At 46.0% G+C, this 13079-nt stretch overlaps 1 protein-coding gene across 1 annotated transcript in view; it reads left to right on the plus strand.

The window, feature by feature from the left end:
• PDE11A (phosphodiesterase 11A) overlaps window positions 1-13079 on the plus strand; it is a 713048-nt gene that overhangs the window by 676205 nt on the left and 23764 nt on the right. Inside the window, exons 17-19 of the mRNA XM_088461200.1 lie at window positions 635-698; window positions 6299-6373; window positions 8928-9011. Of these exons, the coding sequence (XP_088317326.1) occupies window positions 635-698; window positions 6299-6373; window positions 8928-9011 (223 nt within the window). The remainder of the gene's footprint in view (window positions 1-634; window positions 699-6298; window positions 6374-8927; window positions 9012-13079) is intronic.

A 13079-nucleotide genomic window follows, 5' to 3' on the forward strand; every position in this document is an offset into this window, starting at 1 on the left:
ACAACGTCTGTTCTCATAATTTGATATACTAGGGCGGTGCTGCCACAAAGATGCAGCAAACGCTAAATACGTTTATTATGAAATACATAATGCGGCAGTGTGCGTATAACTCGGAATCAGGCCCTACGGTATGTGAGCTTCTGTCAAAATTGAATTGGAGTGGAAACAGGATTGGTGGTTTCCAGACTGGATGCCCCGGGACATTTTCAGGGGTGGTACGAGTTAGGGGTCCAGAAACAATCATAGGCACATTTGCTTTATTAGCCCCAGCCATACAGTAGTAGAGTTTTAGAGGTAAACTTACTAAAGTGCAGGTTTTTAGAAGTGGAGATGTTCCCCTTAGCAACCAATCAGATTCTACTTTACATTTATCTAGCACCTTCTAGAAGATAATAGCTAGAATCTGATTGGTAGCTAGGGGCAACATCTCCACTTCTCAAAAAAAACAAACACACTTTAGTAAATATGGCCCTTAGTATTCTAATTTGTAAATAAAGTTATCTTCTCTTTCTCCCTGACATTCTTGTTCCCTTAATGACTGTTAGAACAAATGTTTGATTTACATACATATAATAAGCATTAGTAGACAAAGAACAGTAGTGGTAGAGTATATTTTGATCTCCCTCTTTTCCAGATCAATGCTAATGACAGCATGTGACCTTGGAGCTGCAACCAAACCATGGGAGATCTCACGACAGGCAAGTGCTGATTTATTGCTGGGCAGTGCAGGAAAATGCTGATGGGACAATATTACAAGGGCTCGGATGACTTACAAAACTCCAACATAAAAAAAAATAACCTTTTATTTGTGGTGGAGCTCTAGATGTAATATGATAATGTCCACATCTGTACATCTGTTTTCTCTATGTATAGGGGGAGATGATCCCATGTAAAGTTTTCCTTCTTCATATTTCCTTTATGTTTTTTATACATCACAGAATGTTTGATCTAGTTGTACTCTATATATGTGCTGCTACATATGGTTTACACATGGTTGTTTGTCTGAAGGGTGGGGGAAGAGGTGTTTGTTGTCATGTATCCAGCCCATTTGAATAAATGACATTATATATCATACCTCCCAACATGACCCTCTCCAGTAGGGACACAATGCTCTGGTCCTGGACTTCCCTGGTAATTTATGATTGGTGGCGGCTCCAGAGGTGGGGCTGCAGTACAGTCCAAAATTCAAATAGGGGAGTCGCACCAACTGCCAGTGAGTCCCAGCCAGTGATGTTTGGCAGTGTGTGAAATGACAGTTGGTGTGATTCCCCTATTTGAATTTTGAACTGCGCTGCAGCTGTCACCTCTTACCAGGGAAGTCCAGGACCAGAGCATTGTGTCCCTTCTGGAGAAGGTCATGTTGGGAGGTATGTATATATATATATATATATATATATATATACACAGGGCCGTAGCTAGGGTGGTGCGGCCGGTGCCACCACACGGAGCGCAACCCCCCTGAGGGCGGACCGGCCGCCCCCCGCATATAGAAATGACAGCAGCCTCCCCCCTGCACTTTACTCTGCCTCCTCACATCTAATGGGAAGGGAGCCACAGTTTATACTTGTCGCCGGCCGCAAGACAATTGCGGACCGGTGGACACTCAAAAACAAGTGGTGGCCTTTTAAATTTGGTATCGGCCGCTAGCCAATCACGGCTTGCGGGTCGGCAGCCAATCAGAAGCAGCCACGCGGCTGCTTCTGATTGGCTGCCAGTCCGCACCGCGATTGGTTCATGTCCGGTGCAAAGTTTAAACTGCAGACGCGGACGCATCTATCTTCATGCCCCAGCGATGGGACCCAATCCTCCGTCACAGAGCCGATCAAATCCCTGCTGCAGAGAGCCCACTGCCAGCAGAACGGGGAGGAGAAGAAGCAGCTGGTCTCAGCCTGCGCCGATAGAAGATGGGCCACTGCTTGTGCTCAGCTGCCCATGCAGAGCCCACTGCCAGCCAGGGGGACAGGGAAGAGGAGAAGCAGCAGACAACATGGACTGAGAGGTACTGGGGCAAGGTAGTGTGAGCACTGTGAGGTGTATGGGAGGGAAGAAGGTAGTGTCAGGTGCAGGGGGTGTTACAGGGAAGTAGGCAGTGAGGTGCAGGGGAGGGGGTGGGAGAGGATAGCAGAGGCTAATTCTCATGAGAAGGCATCCCAGAAGAAAAAGAGTGGATGGTGTTTTTGCTAGTAATTTTTTTTCTAGGTAGTCAGTTGGGGTAGGGGTGAGAAGGAGGGGGGGCGCCAATGCTCTCTCTCGCACAGGGCACCAAAATGTCTAGCTACGGCTCTGTATATATATATATATATATATATATATATATACACACACATTATATATACTTGGTCTGCTACAACGTAATGGCACCCTGCTGCCAGAATCTCTGCAGCAGTGCTGACTGGAGCACAATGCTGTAATCACCTGCTCCCGGGGACGGATGCAAGCCACGCCCCCTCCAGGTGACATAATGCAAAGGGGGCGTGGGCAGCACAGGACGCCGGGACCACTAGCTACGGCACTGGGTGTCACCATGGGAACCCTGACCGATCTGCGGCTACACAGCCCCATACGCAGCAAGCTGCAATGCACTCAGTGTTCTGACACCTTTCTATCATAGCCAGCCTTAACTTTTATAACCAATGCATTTCCCTGCATTTTTTAAGATTGGTGCAATGTTAGTATTATAAGAGACATTGAAGTTCCCTCGCCTGCGGCCTCTTTCATTTATACGGTCATGGAGTCCCTTGGTGGCTGTAATTTACATGTACCATCTAAGTTACCTCTCTGGGAAGCACCCTTTTATTTTTGAAGTAATAATTTGCAAATGACTAGTTTCTTAAACGGTGTAGCAGAGCACTGAGACGTGCCCATTACCCAATGACGCATGTACAGGACACTGACATATTGTCTGCAGGGATAATCTTGCTTGAGAACCATCTTTAGTTCCAAAGCTGGATTTACTTTGAACCTTTATTTCCTGAACATCTGTTGCTTTAAAGGCAGGTCTGTTCCCATGTGTTCCTTCCATTAATCCCTGCACAACTGACTGAGGGCCTTATTCAGAGACGGACGCTAATGCGATAGCATGTGCGATTTCACACGCCAACGCAGCACCGAAAATATGTCTAATGTCTGCAAAGATCGCCCGAGCATAAAGACGCCCACTGCTGCCTTCTTACCTGCGTGCGACGACGCATACCTGCGTAAATATCGGTAACATCGGCGGCCATCATGCCCTTGCGGAAGGTATGACCTGCCGCAGCCTTGAGAGCTCTTCAGACATGCAGAGCTGCTAATTTATGCACGCCCACGTAACAGCGTTTAAACAGACAGACACACCTTAGCTTCTCTGACAACTCCCCTGTCACCACCAAAAAACGCTGACAACCTGTCACTCACTCTGCGATGGCTTCCTATTAGGGATGAGCGGGTTCGGATTTCTGAAATCCGAACACCCCCGAGCCCGCTGATCCGAGTCGGGAACTGAGTCTGGCTCGGGTTTTCCCGCCAGACTCATTTCCCGGAACGAGGCAAAACGTCGTTCTCGCGCTTTTGAATTCTGGCAGGTTTTGGATTCAATAATAGGTCCCCGCGTCGACGCCATTTTTCACTCCGGCTGTGGACAGTGAAGAGGGAGGGTGGGGGTTTGCTGTGCTGGTGCTGCTGTTGTCCATAGGGGCTATGTCCAAAGTCCATACGGGATGGCTGGGCTGTGTTGTGCAGTGCTGTTGTCCCATAAAGGCTGTGTTTTCCATAGAGGGAGGGTGGGGGTTGCTGTGCTGGTGCTGCTGTTGTCCATAGGGGCTATGGCCAAAGTCCATACGGGATGGCTGGGCTGTGTTGTGCAGTGCTGTTGTCCCATAAAGGCTGTAGTCCTAAAGGGGTGCTGTAGTGTTGTCCAGGGGGTGCTCTGTCCATCAAGTGGTGCTCCACCCAAGTACAAAAAAAATTTTCTTCTGTTTGTGTGCGCATTAGCCGCACGTGCAGCGCCAAGCGTGGCGCCTGTGTCATAAGTCAAGGGCCGGCTGGTCTGTTGAAGGATGGTGTAACCCCCAAAGTGCCCCAAAAAATAAAACATTTTCTTTTTCTGTGTTTGTGTGCACCTTAGCTACACGTGCATCAACAAAGTAGCAGTGCCAAGCATGCGCCTGTGTCATAAGTCAAGGGCCAGCTGGTCTGTTGAAGGGCGGTGTGACCCCCAAAGTGCCCCCAAAAACTGAAAGATTTTAAAAGTGTTTATTTCTCTGTGTTTGTGTGCGCATTAGCACATGCGGTGCATAAACAAAGTAGCAGCGCCAAGTATGTAGTCTTTGGGGCCTAGTTTTTCAAACTGCCATCCTGTCTGCCACTGCAGTGCCACTCCTAGATGGGCCACGTGTTTGTGCCGCCCACTTGTGTCACTTAGCATAGTCATCCAGCTACCTCGGTGCAACCTTTTTGCCTAAAAACAATATTGTGAGGTGTGAGGTGTTCAGAATAGACTGGAAATGAGTGGAAATGAAGGTTATTGAGGTTAATAATAGTGAAGGAACAAAAAAAAACCCCGAAATTCTGTGATTTTAGCTGTTTTTTATGATTTTTTCCAAAAAAAATACAGATCCAAAACACAAAACCCAGAACCCAAAACACGGAAGGGTGGTTTTGGCAAAACCAATCCAGATCCAAAACACGAAGAAAGATCCAGATCCAAAATCAAAACACGAAAAAATCACTCGATTGCAAGCGCAATCGCCTTTGCGTCCGCTTCTGAATATGGCCCATAGTTCTCAACATTCTAGCATTATTTCCAGGGGCACATTGCTGCTGAGCATGTACTTCTCAGCACATGATGTATGGTACAGTCTACGTAGACTTTTGCTTACCACAATCACCATCATGGTATACTTGTTGAACTTGGTTATATAATGTCATATATTTTCAGCACAGTGGTTAGCATTGCTACATTGCAGCCCGGGATCATAGGTCTAATCAGGACACTGGCCCTCATTCAGAGGCGGTCACAAGAAGCGATCGCTCGTTCTGAATGAGGGCGGCCGCTTTGAATTTTAAGTGCGGCCTCCTGGTCGCTAGCTAAGCTGTGGGTTACCACCCACAGCTTAGCGACCGACAAGGGTTATGGTCGCGATGGTCAAGACCATCGCGACCATCGGGGCTTGCGACGAGACCCTAAGGTTGGGTCTCGGCAACCGCAAGCCCCAAGGAGCTTCCTGCTCTGATCGAGCAGGAAGCTCCCCACTGACATCACTGCTGATGTCAGTGCGGCCGCCCACAAAACGGCAGGCGTTCCGTCAGGAACGCCTCTGTTTGTGTAGCCACCTCCCCCACCCCGCCTACAAAACGGGGCGAGCTGTCGATCACCATCGACAGCCTCCCCTTTTGTAGAGAGCTCCGGATTATGCAACGCATTATCACTGTGATGATACGCTAATCCTCTGTGAACGCTATGCCGTCGCAGCACAACATAAGGACGCTCACCTTACCTTACACACATCCGTAATACTTTGCAAGACTGCAAAACCTCAGTAACATCAAGTACCATCGCAGCCTCAATTACACTTGCACAAGTTCTGACCTTACTCAGGACTTGATAACCTCATCACACGCTATGAGTGCTTAAGCTGCGTATGGCATCGCAGCGGCTCATTTATGCACACCCCTGTAACGACGTTCCAATGCACTGGCACGCCTGCGTTTCGCCGACCACTCCCACAAACGTCACTTCCTGTCAATCACTCTGCAATGGGTCTGCATAGTCACTGCGATTGCAGTCCCGGTCACAGCGACTGGTTCGCCCACGCACACTACGATGCACACACATGCGCAGAACGCAACAATCGGCCAATTGCGTACGTAATCGCAGTTGAGATCCGTAATGAATCAGGCCCTTGGTCTACTTTGCTTGTTCTGTGCAGTAGTCGTATATAGGAAAGAATAAGACGTGCAAAGCATATTGGGTACTGTAATCTCTTGTTATATGCCTCCCATCTCTCCCTCATATCCCTATACTACGGAGCTACCCCAGGCACTGTCACATGCTGACATTGATGAATCAGTTTCTGCATAGTTTTTAAATTTGAGGGCTTTCCACACATTCAATCAAATGTCTTACTTGGCTATCACATCCTGAGGGTAATATGAATGAATACAAGGAATGCTGATTAGCAGAGGTAGCGGGAGCTGGCAATATAAGAGAGCGCGGAAGGTTTGTATACAGGACTGAGACGTATGTAAATCAACCTCCTGGAAGTGTTCAAAACAATATCAAATCACTTTACACCATAAACTGGTCTCTTTGTGTTTCTAGGTGGCGGAATTAGTGACCAGCGAGTTCTTTGAGCAAGGAGACCGGGAACGATCAGAGCTCAAACTGACGCCTTCAGTAAGTGTTCTCTTAATCATATTGAAGAACAAATGAAAAAAAGTTTTATAGAAAAAATCTCAATAACATTCGATAACAAGCAGGGGCTCCTCAAACTAATGCATCAAAGTAATTGTACCATAAGATGGCACATAAATGACAAGAGGACCAGCTAATCCAACATTTTAGCATATTAAAATACTTTTGGCAGTATTCTAATATACGGAAGCATTGGATAACAGTGGCTGGGTCTCCTGTCATATACAGTATTATACCTGAGTGTCACCTTGGAGTGCAACTAAGACAAGGCTTCCAGTTCCACTGCAGATGCATGAACCAGCAAAGACATCTGATGCACTGTACACTGAAAGTGGAAGCATTCAAACTGAGGGCCTGATTCAGAGCCGGACGCTCTTTCAGAGCAGTCGCTCTGAATTAGTGCCCGCCTATTGTATTTTTAGAGCGGCCTCCTGGCCGCTCGCATACCCGTGGGTGACCACCCACAGCTACTGCGAGCGGCCAGGATGATGGTCGCGATGGTCAAGACCATCGCGACCATCGGACTTGCGACGAGACCCTTGTGGTAGGGTCTCGTTGCCGCAAGTCCCAGTGGGCTTCTTGCTCTTACAGAGCAAGAAGTCCACCCACTGACATCACTTGTGATGTCAGTGGGGCCGGCCCCAGACGGTAGGCGTTCCCATGGGAACGCCTCCATCTGGGCAGCTACGCCCCCAGCCCGCCCACCAAAGGGGGCGTGCTGTCACTCAACATCGACAGCACACCCCCTTTGGTACGAGACCTGGAGTGACGGTTTGCCCGTCGCTATCCGAGACTCGCGCATCCGTACAACGGAGCCGTCTCCGTCGTGCGCATGTGCACTGGGCCAACATCGACCTGCTTGCGAGCGCTCAGCGCTCGCGAGCGGGTCTGAATCAGGCCCTGAGTTCCATTACCACTACCAGCACAGATCACCAGGCATCTGAGTATGACTCAGCTGATCTTATGACACTGTGATACGCAGTGATAAAAAAAAACAGCCATTGTCACTTTTTAGTTTGTAGGCCTGTAAGAATCTGTTTGTTCTGCTGTTACCCATTTCCCCACACTGTGGCTATAAATGTCTGTCTGCAGTGCCCGTGGTAAAGCTGCAGCGCATGTGGAAAGACTGCAGTGCCTGTGGTTAGTCTGCTGTGCCCGTAGGAAGTCTGCAGTACCCGTAGTAAGTCTGCAGTGTCCATGGGAAGCCAGCAGTAACCGTAGGAAATCTGCAGTGCCCATGGGAAGTCTGCAGTGCCTGTGGTAAGCCTGTAGTGTCCATGGGAAGCCTGCAGTGCCCGTAGGAAGTCTGCAGTGCCCATGGGAAGTCTGCAGTGCCTGTGGTAAGCCTGCAGTGCCCATGGGAAGTCTGCAGTGCCCATGGGAAGTCTGCAGTGCCTGTGGTAAGCCTGCAGTGTCCATGGGAAGCCTGCAGTGCCTGTAGGAAGTCTGCAGTGCCCGTAGGAAGTCTGCAGTGCCCGTAGGAAGCCTGCAGTGCCGTGGGAAGTCTGCAGTACCTGTGGGAAGCCTGCAGTGTGTACAGTAATATGCCTCCACTCCCATAGAAACACTGTATTCAGCTGGCTTGTCCATACAGCCGGGACACCGGTCACTCTCGTCAGACAGACAGCGCTCGGGCAGCTGCAGAGCAGAAGAAATCTGAAAATGAATAATATCTCCTTATTATATGAGCGGAGGCTGATTTTCAGCGTCTGATTCTACATGCTTCTGAGCTGCCGAGAGATGAGAGGTAAAGGTGCTGGTGTTATATTGGGAATAACTTAGTACAACAACAAAAATAAAGAAATTTTGCCATAGTATTCAACCTTATAGTGCTTCACTGATTTCCTTCTCAATTTGATAGCTCTTTCTCCCCCCCACACTTTCTTAATTTGTGTTACTATGCCTTATTTAAGGCAGCAGTAACTGGGGGTCAGGTAGCTACTGTATTTTTTTTTTTCTCAGCATGGTCCATTTATAACATACTTACCTACTCTCCAGGAAGTTGCGGGAGGCTCACAAATTTTCGGGTCGCCCCCTGCACCCCTGGAAGAGTGTCTGGATCTCCTGCATCCCACCAACTTGAAGTGAGCAGGTTGGGGAGATAATTGTTGGGAATCGCGGCTCTGTATGGAGGGGGCAGGGCTAAATGGTGTGAAACCACACGCCCTCTCCTCGTGGTCCCACAGTTTGCCGTGACGGGAGTGGGACCTAATGACATAGGACCCCAGCCCCTCCCCCAAAAACGGCCAGTAGCATCTCCTCTACGGGCATCTCCCGGAGAAGAGATTTAAGAAGTCGGCAAGTATGATTTATAAGCAGCTTTGAAATGCCCAGTGTTAGAACTAACCAATCAGAGCATTAGACTGTTTGCAACACAAAAGTCATCAGACCCCCTGGCAATATAAATAGCAAGAAACTATAACTGTGATCTGCATCTGTACTATAACGAGGTAAGATGCTAGGAAACACCAATTCACTGTAGAGGATCTGTCCAGCAAAGTATAACATATAAAATATATATTTTTTCACTCAACAGGCTATTTTTGATCGTAACAGGAAAGATGAGCTTCCTAGATTGCAGTTGGAGTGGATTGACAACATTTGTATGCCTCTGTATGAGGTAAGTCATGGCGGACAATTAGATGATTCTGCTTTTACCCATCTGTAGTCAAGGTTACAGCTACATTCTGTGGAACTGATGCAGATTTGCATGCAACAGCATTTCATGGATGGATCATGTGATATTTTGCACTGCACAAGTTCCGTGTCCAAGCTTAAGCAACTATGAGCAGCGATAGGCGATACAGAATTGTACACATTTCAGTTGCATCTCCACTAGCAGCTGAATGGATGTAACTGGGTGGCGACAAAGCATTTGCATGTATGCCAAGTGTTCTAAGGGCATGGTGTGGCATGTATGTAGAATTGCACGTAATGTTTTTACACCCTTTTCACATTATTTTAGTATTGCAGAAACATATGCAAGGGAAATGTATGCAAGATTCTCCTCCAAGCCCTTAAATTCAAATTTTAGTAAGTAGATCGCATTTCCCCTACTTGGGGTATATTTACTAAAGTGAGAGTTTTTATAAATGCAGATGTTGCCCATAGCAACCAATCAGATTCTACTTAACATTTAACTAGCACCTTCTAGAAGATAATAGCTATAATCTGATTGGTTGCCATGGGCAACATCTCCACTTCTAAGAACTCTCAGTTTAGTAAATATACCTCTTGTTATTGGAAATGTGATCTGTTCAAATTTACTAATGTAAAATGTAGAAAAATACCAGTAGGGAGCCGTGCCATAATAATAATAACAATTTCTATTTGGAAATGGCGTTATGCAGGCTTCCCCCCGGTTCACCTACTCCAGCTCAGCCTTTCCTACCTGCTGAAATGGAGAGTAGAGCCGAGAGTAAGCTTCTGTGATCAGCCTGTGTGTCTGATAGACCACAGGCTGATTACATTGAAGAAAAAAAAACACTTACCTCCATTCAGTGATCACTCATAATTTTGCTTTTTAAGTGTATGACAATAAAAGTTATATTTTAATAAATTAAGTGTGCCCCAGAAAAGACATACAGTCTATATTTTTGCCTGTAAGCAAAAAATTGGTTTGATATTTGATACATCCTTGCAATGTATTAAAATATCGCAATGTAACTTTGGGAAAGTTTTTGCCATCCCATCTACATCTGAGATGCAGATTGTGATAAATATGCCCCTTAAACACTGTCTGTTGATATTGCAATTTTTAGTGTCAGGAAGAAATTACCTGCTTCATGTTTGACACTGTTGGTGTAACTAGTTGTTTTTACTGGTGAAAAGGCTTCTTTTTGCTTTTTTATATGTATGTATATATACATATAGATATGTTTTTGCATTGTTAAATAACAGTGCAATAAAACATTTTTTGTTGTGTGTGTAATTATATTTTTCAGTGCAGATCTCTGTATAAGAAAACTGTTGTTTCAATGGGACTCAAGTGGAGGGGGATATAAGATAAATATATCTTATAGTTATACATGGATATGATATAAAATATTATCTTGGCTATATGTTTATGCTAGGTGATGGTGTCGTGCAGGTGGGATATAACAAACAGGTGTAGCATACACGATACAGACCTTCCAATACAAAACTAGATAACACAATTAAGTAAAAACACAACAATATTTATATCTAATTATTTTGTTTCTTCATCATAAAGAACGTTGTCCTGTTTAGAAGTCAGCAGCCATGGAATATTTGTTACAGAGGTATAACTCTCTCCTTGTCACAATTCTTTTTGATTAATTTTCATGAACGGCGTAATAGAGGTGGAAAACGTTAGTGTTAGTTGTAGAGAGGGCAGATGAGAGGGCAGCGCAGACGGGGGATCACAAAGGCCCCCATTCTGAGATAAGCCAAGTCTGAGTGCTGCAAATGTCTCCTCAGTCACTTCCTACCAGCATTTCCGAAGGGAACGTATTGATGTCAGCGACTCTTCTCCTCGGCAGTCTCTACACCATGCTGTGCAGCTATTAGCTTGATGCTCAGCTAAAGGGAAATCGCAGCAGCAGGCCTTACAGCCAGTGTTGTTAGTGCCGTAAGGGAAATTGGAAAGCTGATGTCACATCGTCAAGCTGCGAAATTTCTCCCGCATAAAACTAGAGGTTTTTTTTTTTTTTTTAAAGTCTGTGTAGAGTATGTCACTTGTATGTGTTGCTTTATCTTTATTAAGAAATGACAGAATGTTTCCCACATGTATTATAGCCAATACCTATATATTGTCCACCCTCATGTGTTCTGCTTTGACCCTCGAACACTAACCTTAACAAAAAAATAAAGTTTTCGCTAACCATGGGTCCGAGAGACCCAACTATTTAGACCCACACTGTTCAGACACTAATCAATGAATATTTATTCTAATAACGTACATGTTTTAGAACTCGAGGGAATTATCCACAGAGAGGTAATAGTAAAAATATCACAGGCAGTCAGAACACAACCTTGCATGGTGAGCCATGCACATTGGCGTTTCACAGCGTGTACACTTGAACGACGTCTTCCGGTCCTTTGACGAGGGACAAAAACCACATCTTTGGCAAGGTTGCAGTCCTTGTGTAGGTTGTGCTGGAACCAGGTTTACTTGAAGGACACTCTGCAATAACGCCCAAGTTTCACAAGGTAAAGTTGGTCGCTTCAGATGGTGCTCCAACCACGGAACCATCAGACTGTAAGCTCGCTGTTGAAGAAGCAGACGCCTGGCCAATACAGTTTTGTTTAGTCTGATTGTTGTTCTCACTGTAGATCACGTAGGCATTTATTCCTGCAGCATTGAGTACACCATAGAATACACATAAGGGCCATCGTTTGGTTTTTCTACACAAACGAAAATGAAATAAGAAAACATATAGTGAAACTATTTCCGAAAAAATGTTACTACACTATCGCTAACCATGGGTGAGAGGTAGTGAGAGACCCAAATTCTCTATAACAACTAAACTATCAACATTATCAAATCTTTTGTATTATGGCTGATATAGATCTAATATTATAGTAAGTTACTGAAGATATCAGATTTAAAAAAAAATAGCTTCTTTGTTTTATTTATAAATGTGAAAAATGTTTGGGTCTGACAGACCCATGGTTAGTGTTCCAGGGTTAAAGATGTATGATGGGGATGCAGATATTATACCTACAGCCGGCGTCCCGGCTGACGAAATCCCGGCGCCGCAATGCCATTACCTGGCCAGAAGACCGGCACTGGAATTCCGACAGTAGTGGAGATGCCGATGCCGGAATCCAGACAGCCGGGATGCCAATCGTAAGTATAGCGGGGCTGGTTAGGTCTTACCCGCGGTTTAGGTTGAATCATCATGGGGTTGGTTAAGGTTAGGCTAGGGGAGGGGGAGGTTAGGGTTAGGTACCCCTGGGGGTGGATTAGGCACCACTGTGTGTGTGTGTGTGGGGGGGGGGGTTAGGGTTAGGCACTGAGGGGGGAGGGTTAGGTTTAGGCACCAAGGTGGGAGGGTTAGGTTTAGGCACTAACGGGGAGGGTTAGTGTTAGGATGCAGGAACAGAGAGATAGGGTTAGGGGGAGAAGGGGGGAGGGTCACCATACTTACCAGACCCTTGATGGGATCTTGAGCATCAGGATGCCGCTGTCGGTATATTGACAGCAGGCATCCCGACTGCTGGGATTTCATTCCGACTCCCCTACGATGGTGTTTTTACTATTTGTATCAGATGCTTACCTGTAAAAGGATACAGTTTGGAAATATACTGAAGTGTTGGATACTCCTGTTTTATTACCAAATTACCAAGTCCCTGAATGCCACCATCCTGATAAAGGCAGCATGGTTGATGTAATGGTTCCCGCCATGAACAAAACTGTGTGGAGTTTGTATATTCTCCTCGTGGTTGCATGGGTTTCCAAAAGGTGCTCCGGTTTCCTCACACAAATGAAAAATTATACTGGTGGGTTAACTGGCTCCCAATAAAAAAATAATAACCCTAGTATGTAACCCACAAATTCTGACAAACTCCAAGCATTGATTAGGCAAGAATGGGCGGCCATCAGTCAATATGTGGCCCAGAAGTTGATTGACAGCATGCCAGGGCGAATTGTAGAGGTCTTGAAAAAGAGGTGTCAACACTGCAAATATTGACTCTTTGCATAAACTTAATGTAATTGTCAATA

The sequence above is a fragment of the Taudactylus pleione genome, unplaced genomic scaffold, assembly GCF_031769625.1.
Source record: "Taudactylus pleione unplaced genomic scaffold, aTauple2 ptg001027l, whole genome shotgun sequence".
NCBI classification, from domain to species: Eukaryota; Metazoa; Chordata; class Amphibia; order Anura; family Myobatrachidae; genus Taudactylus; species Taudactylus pleione.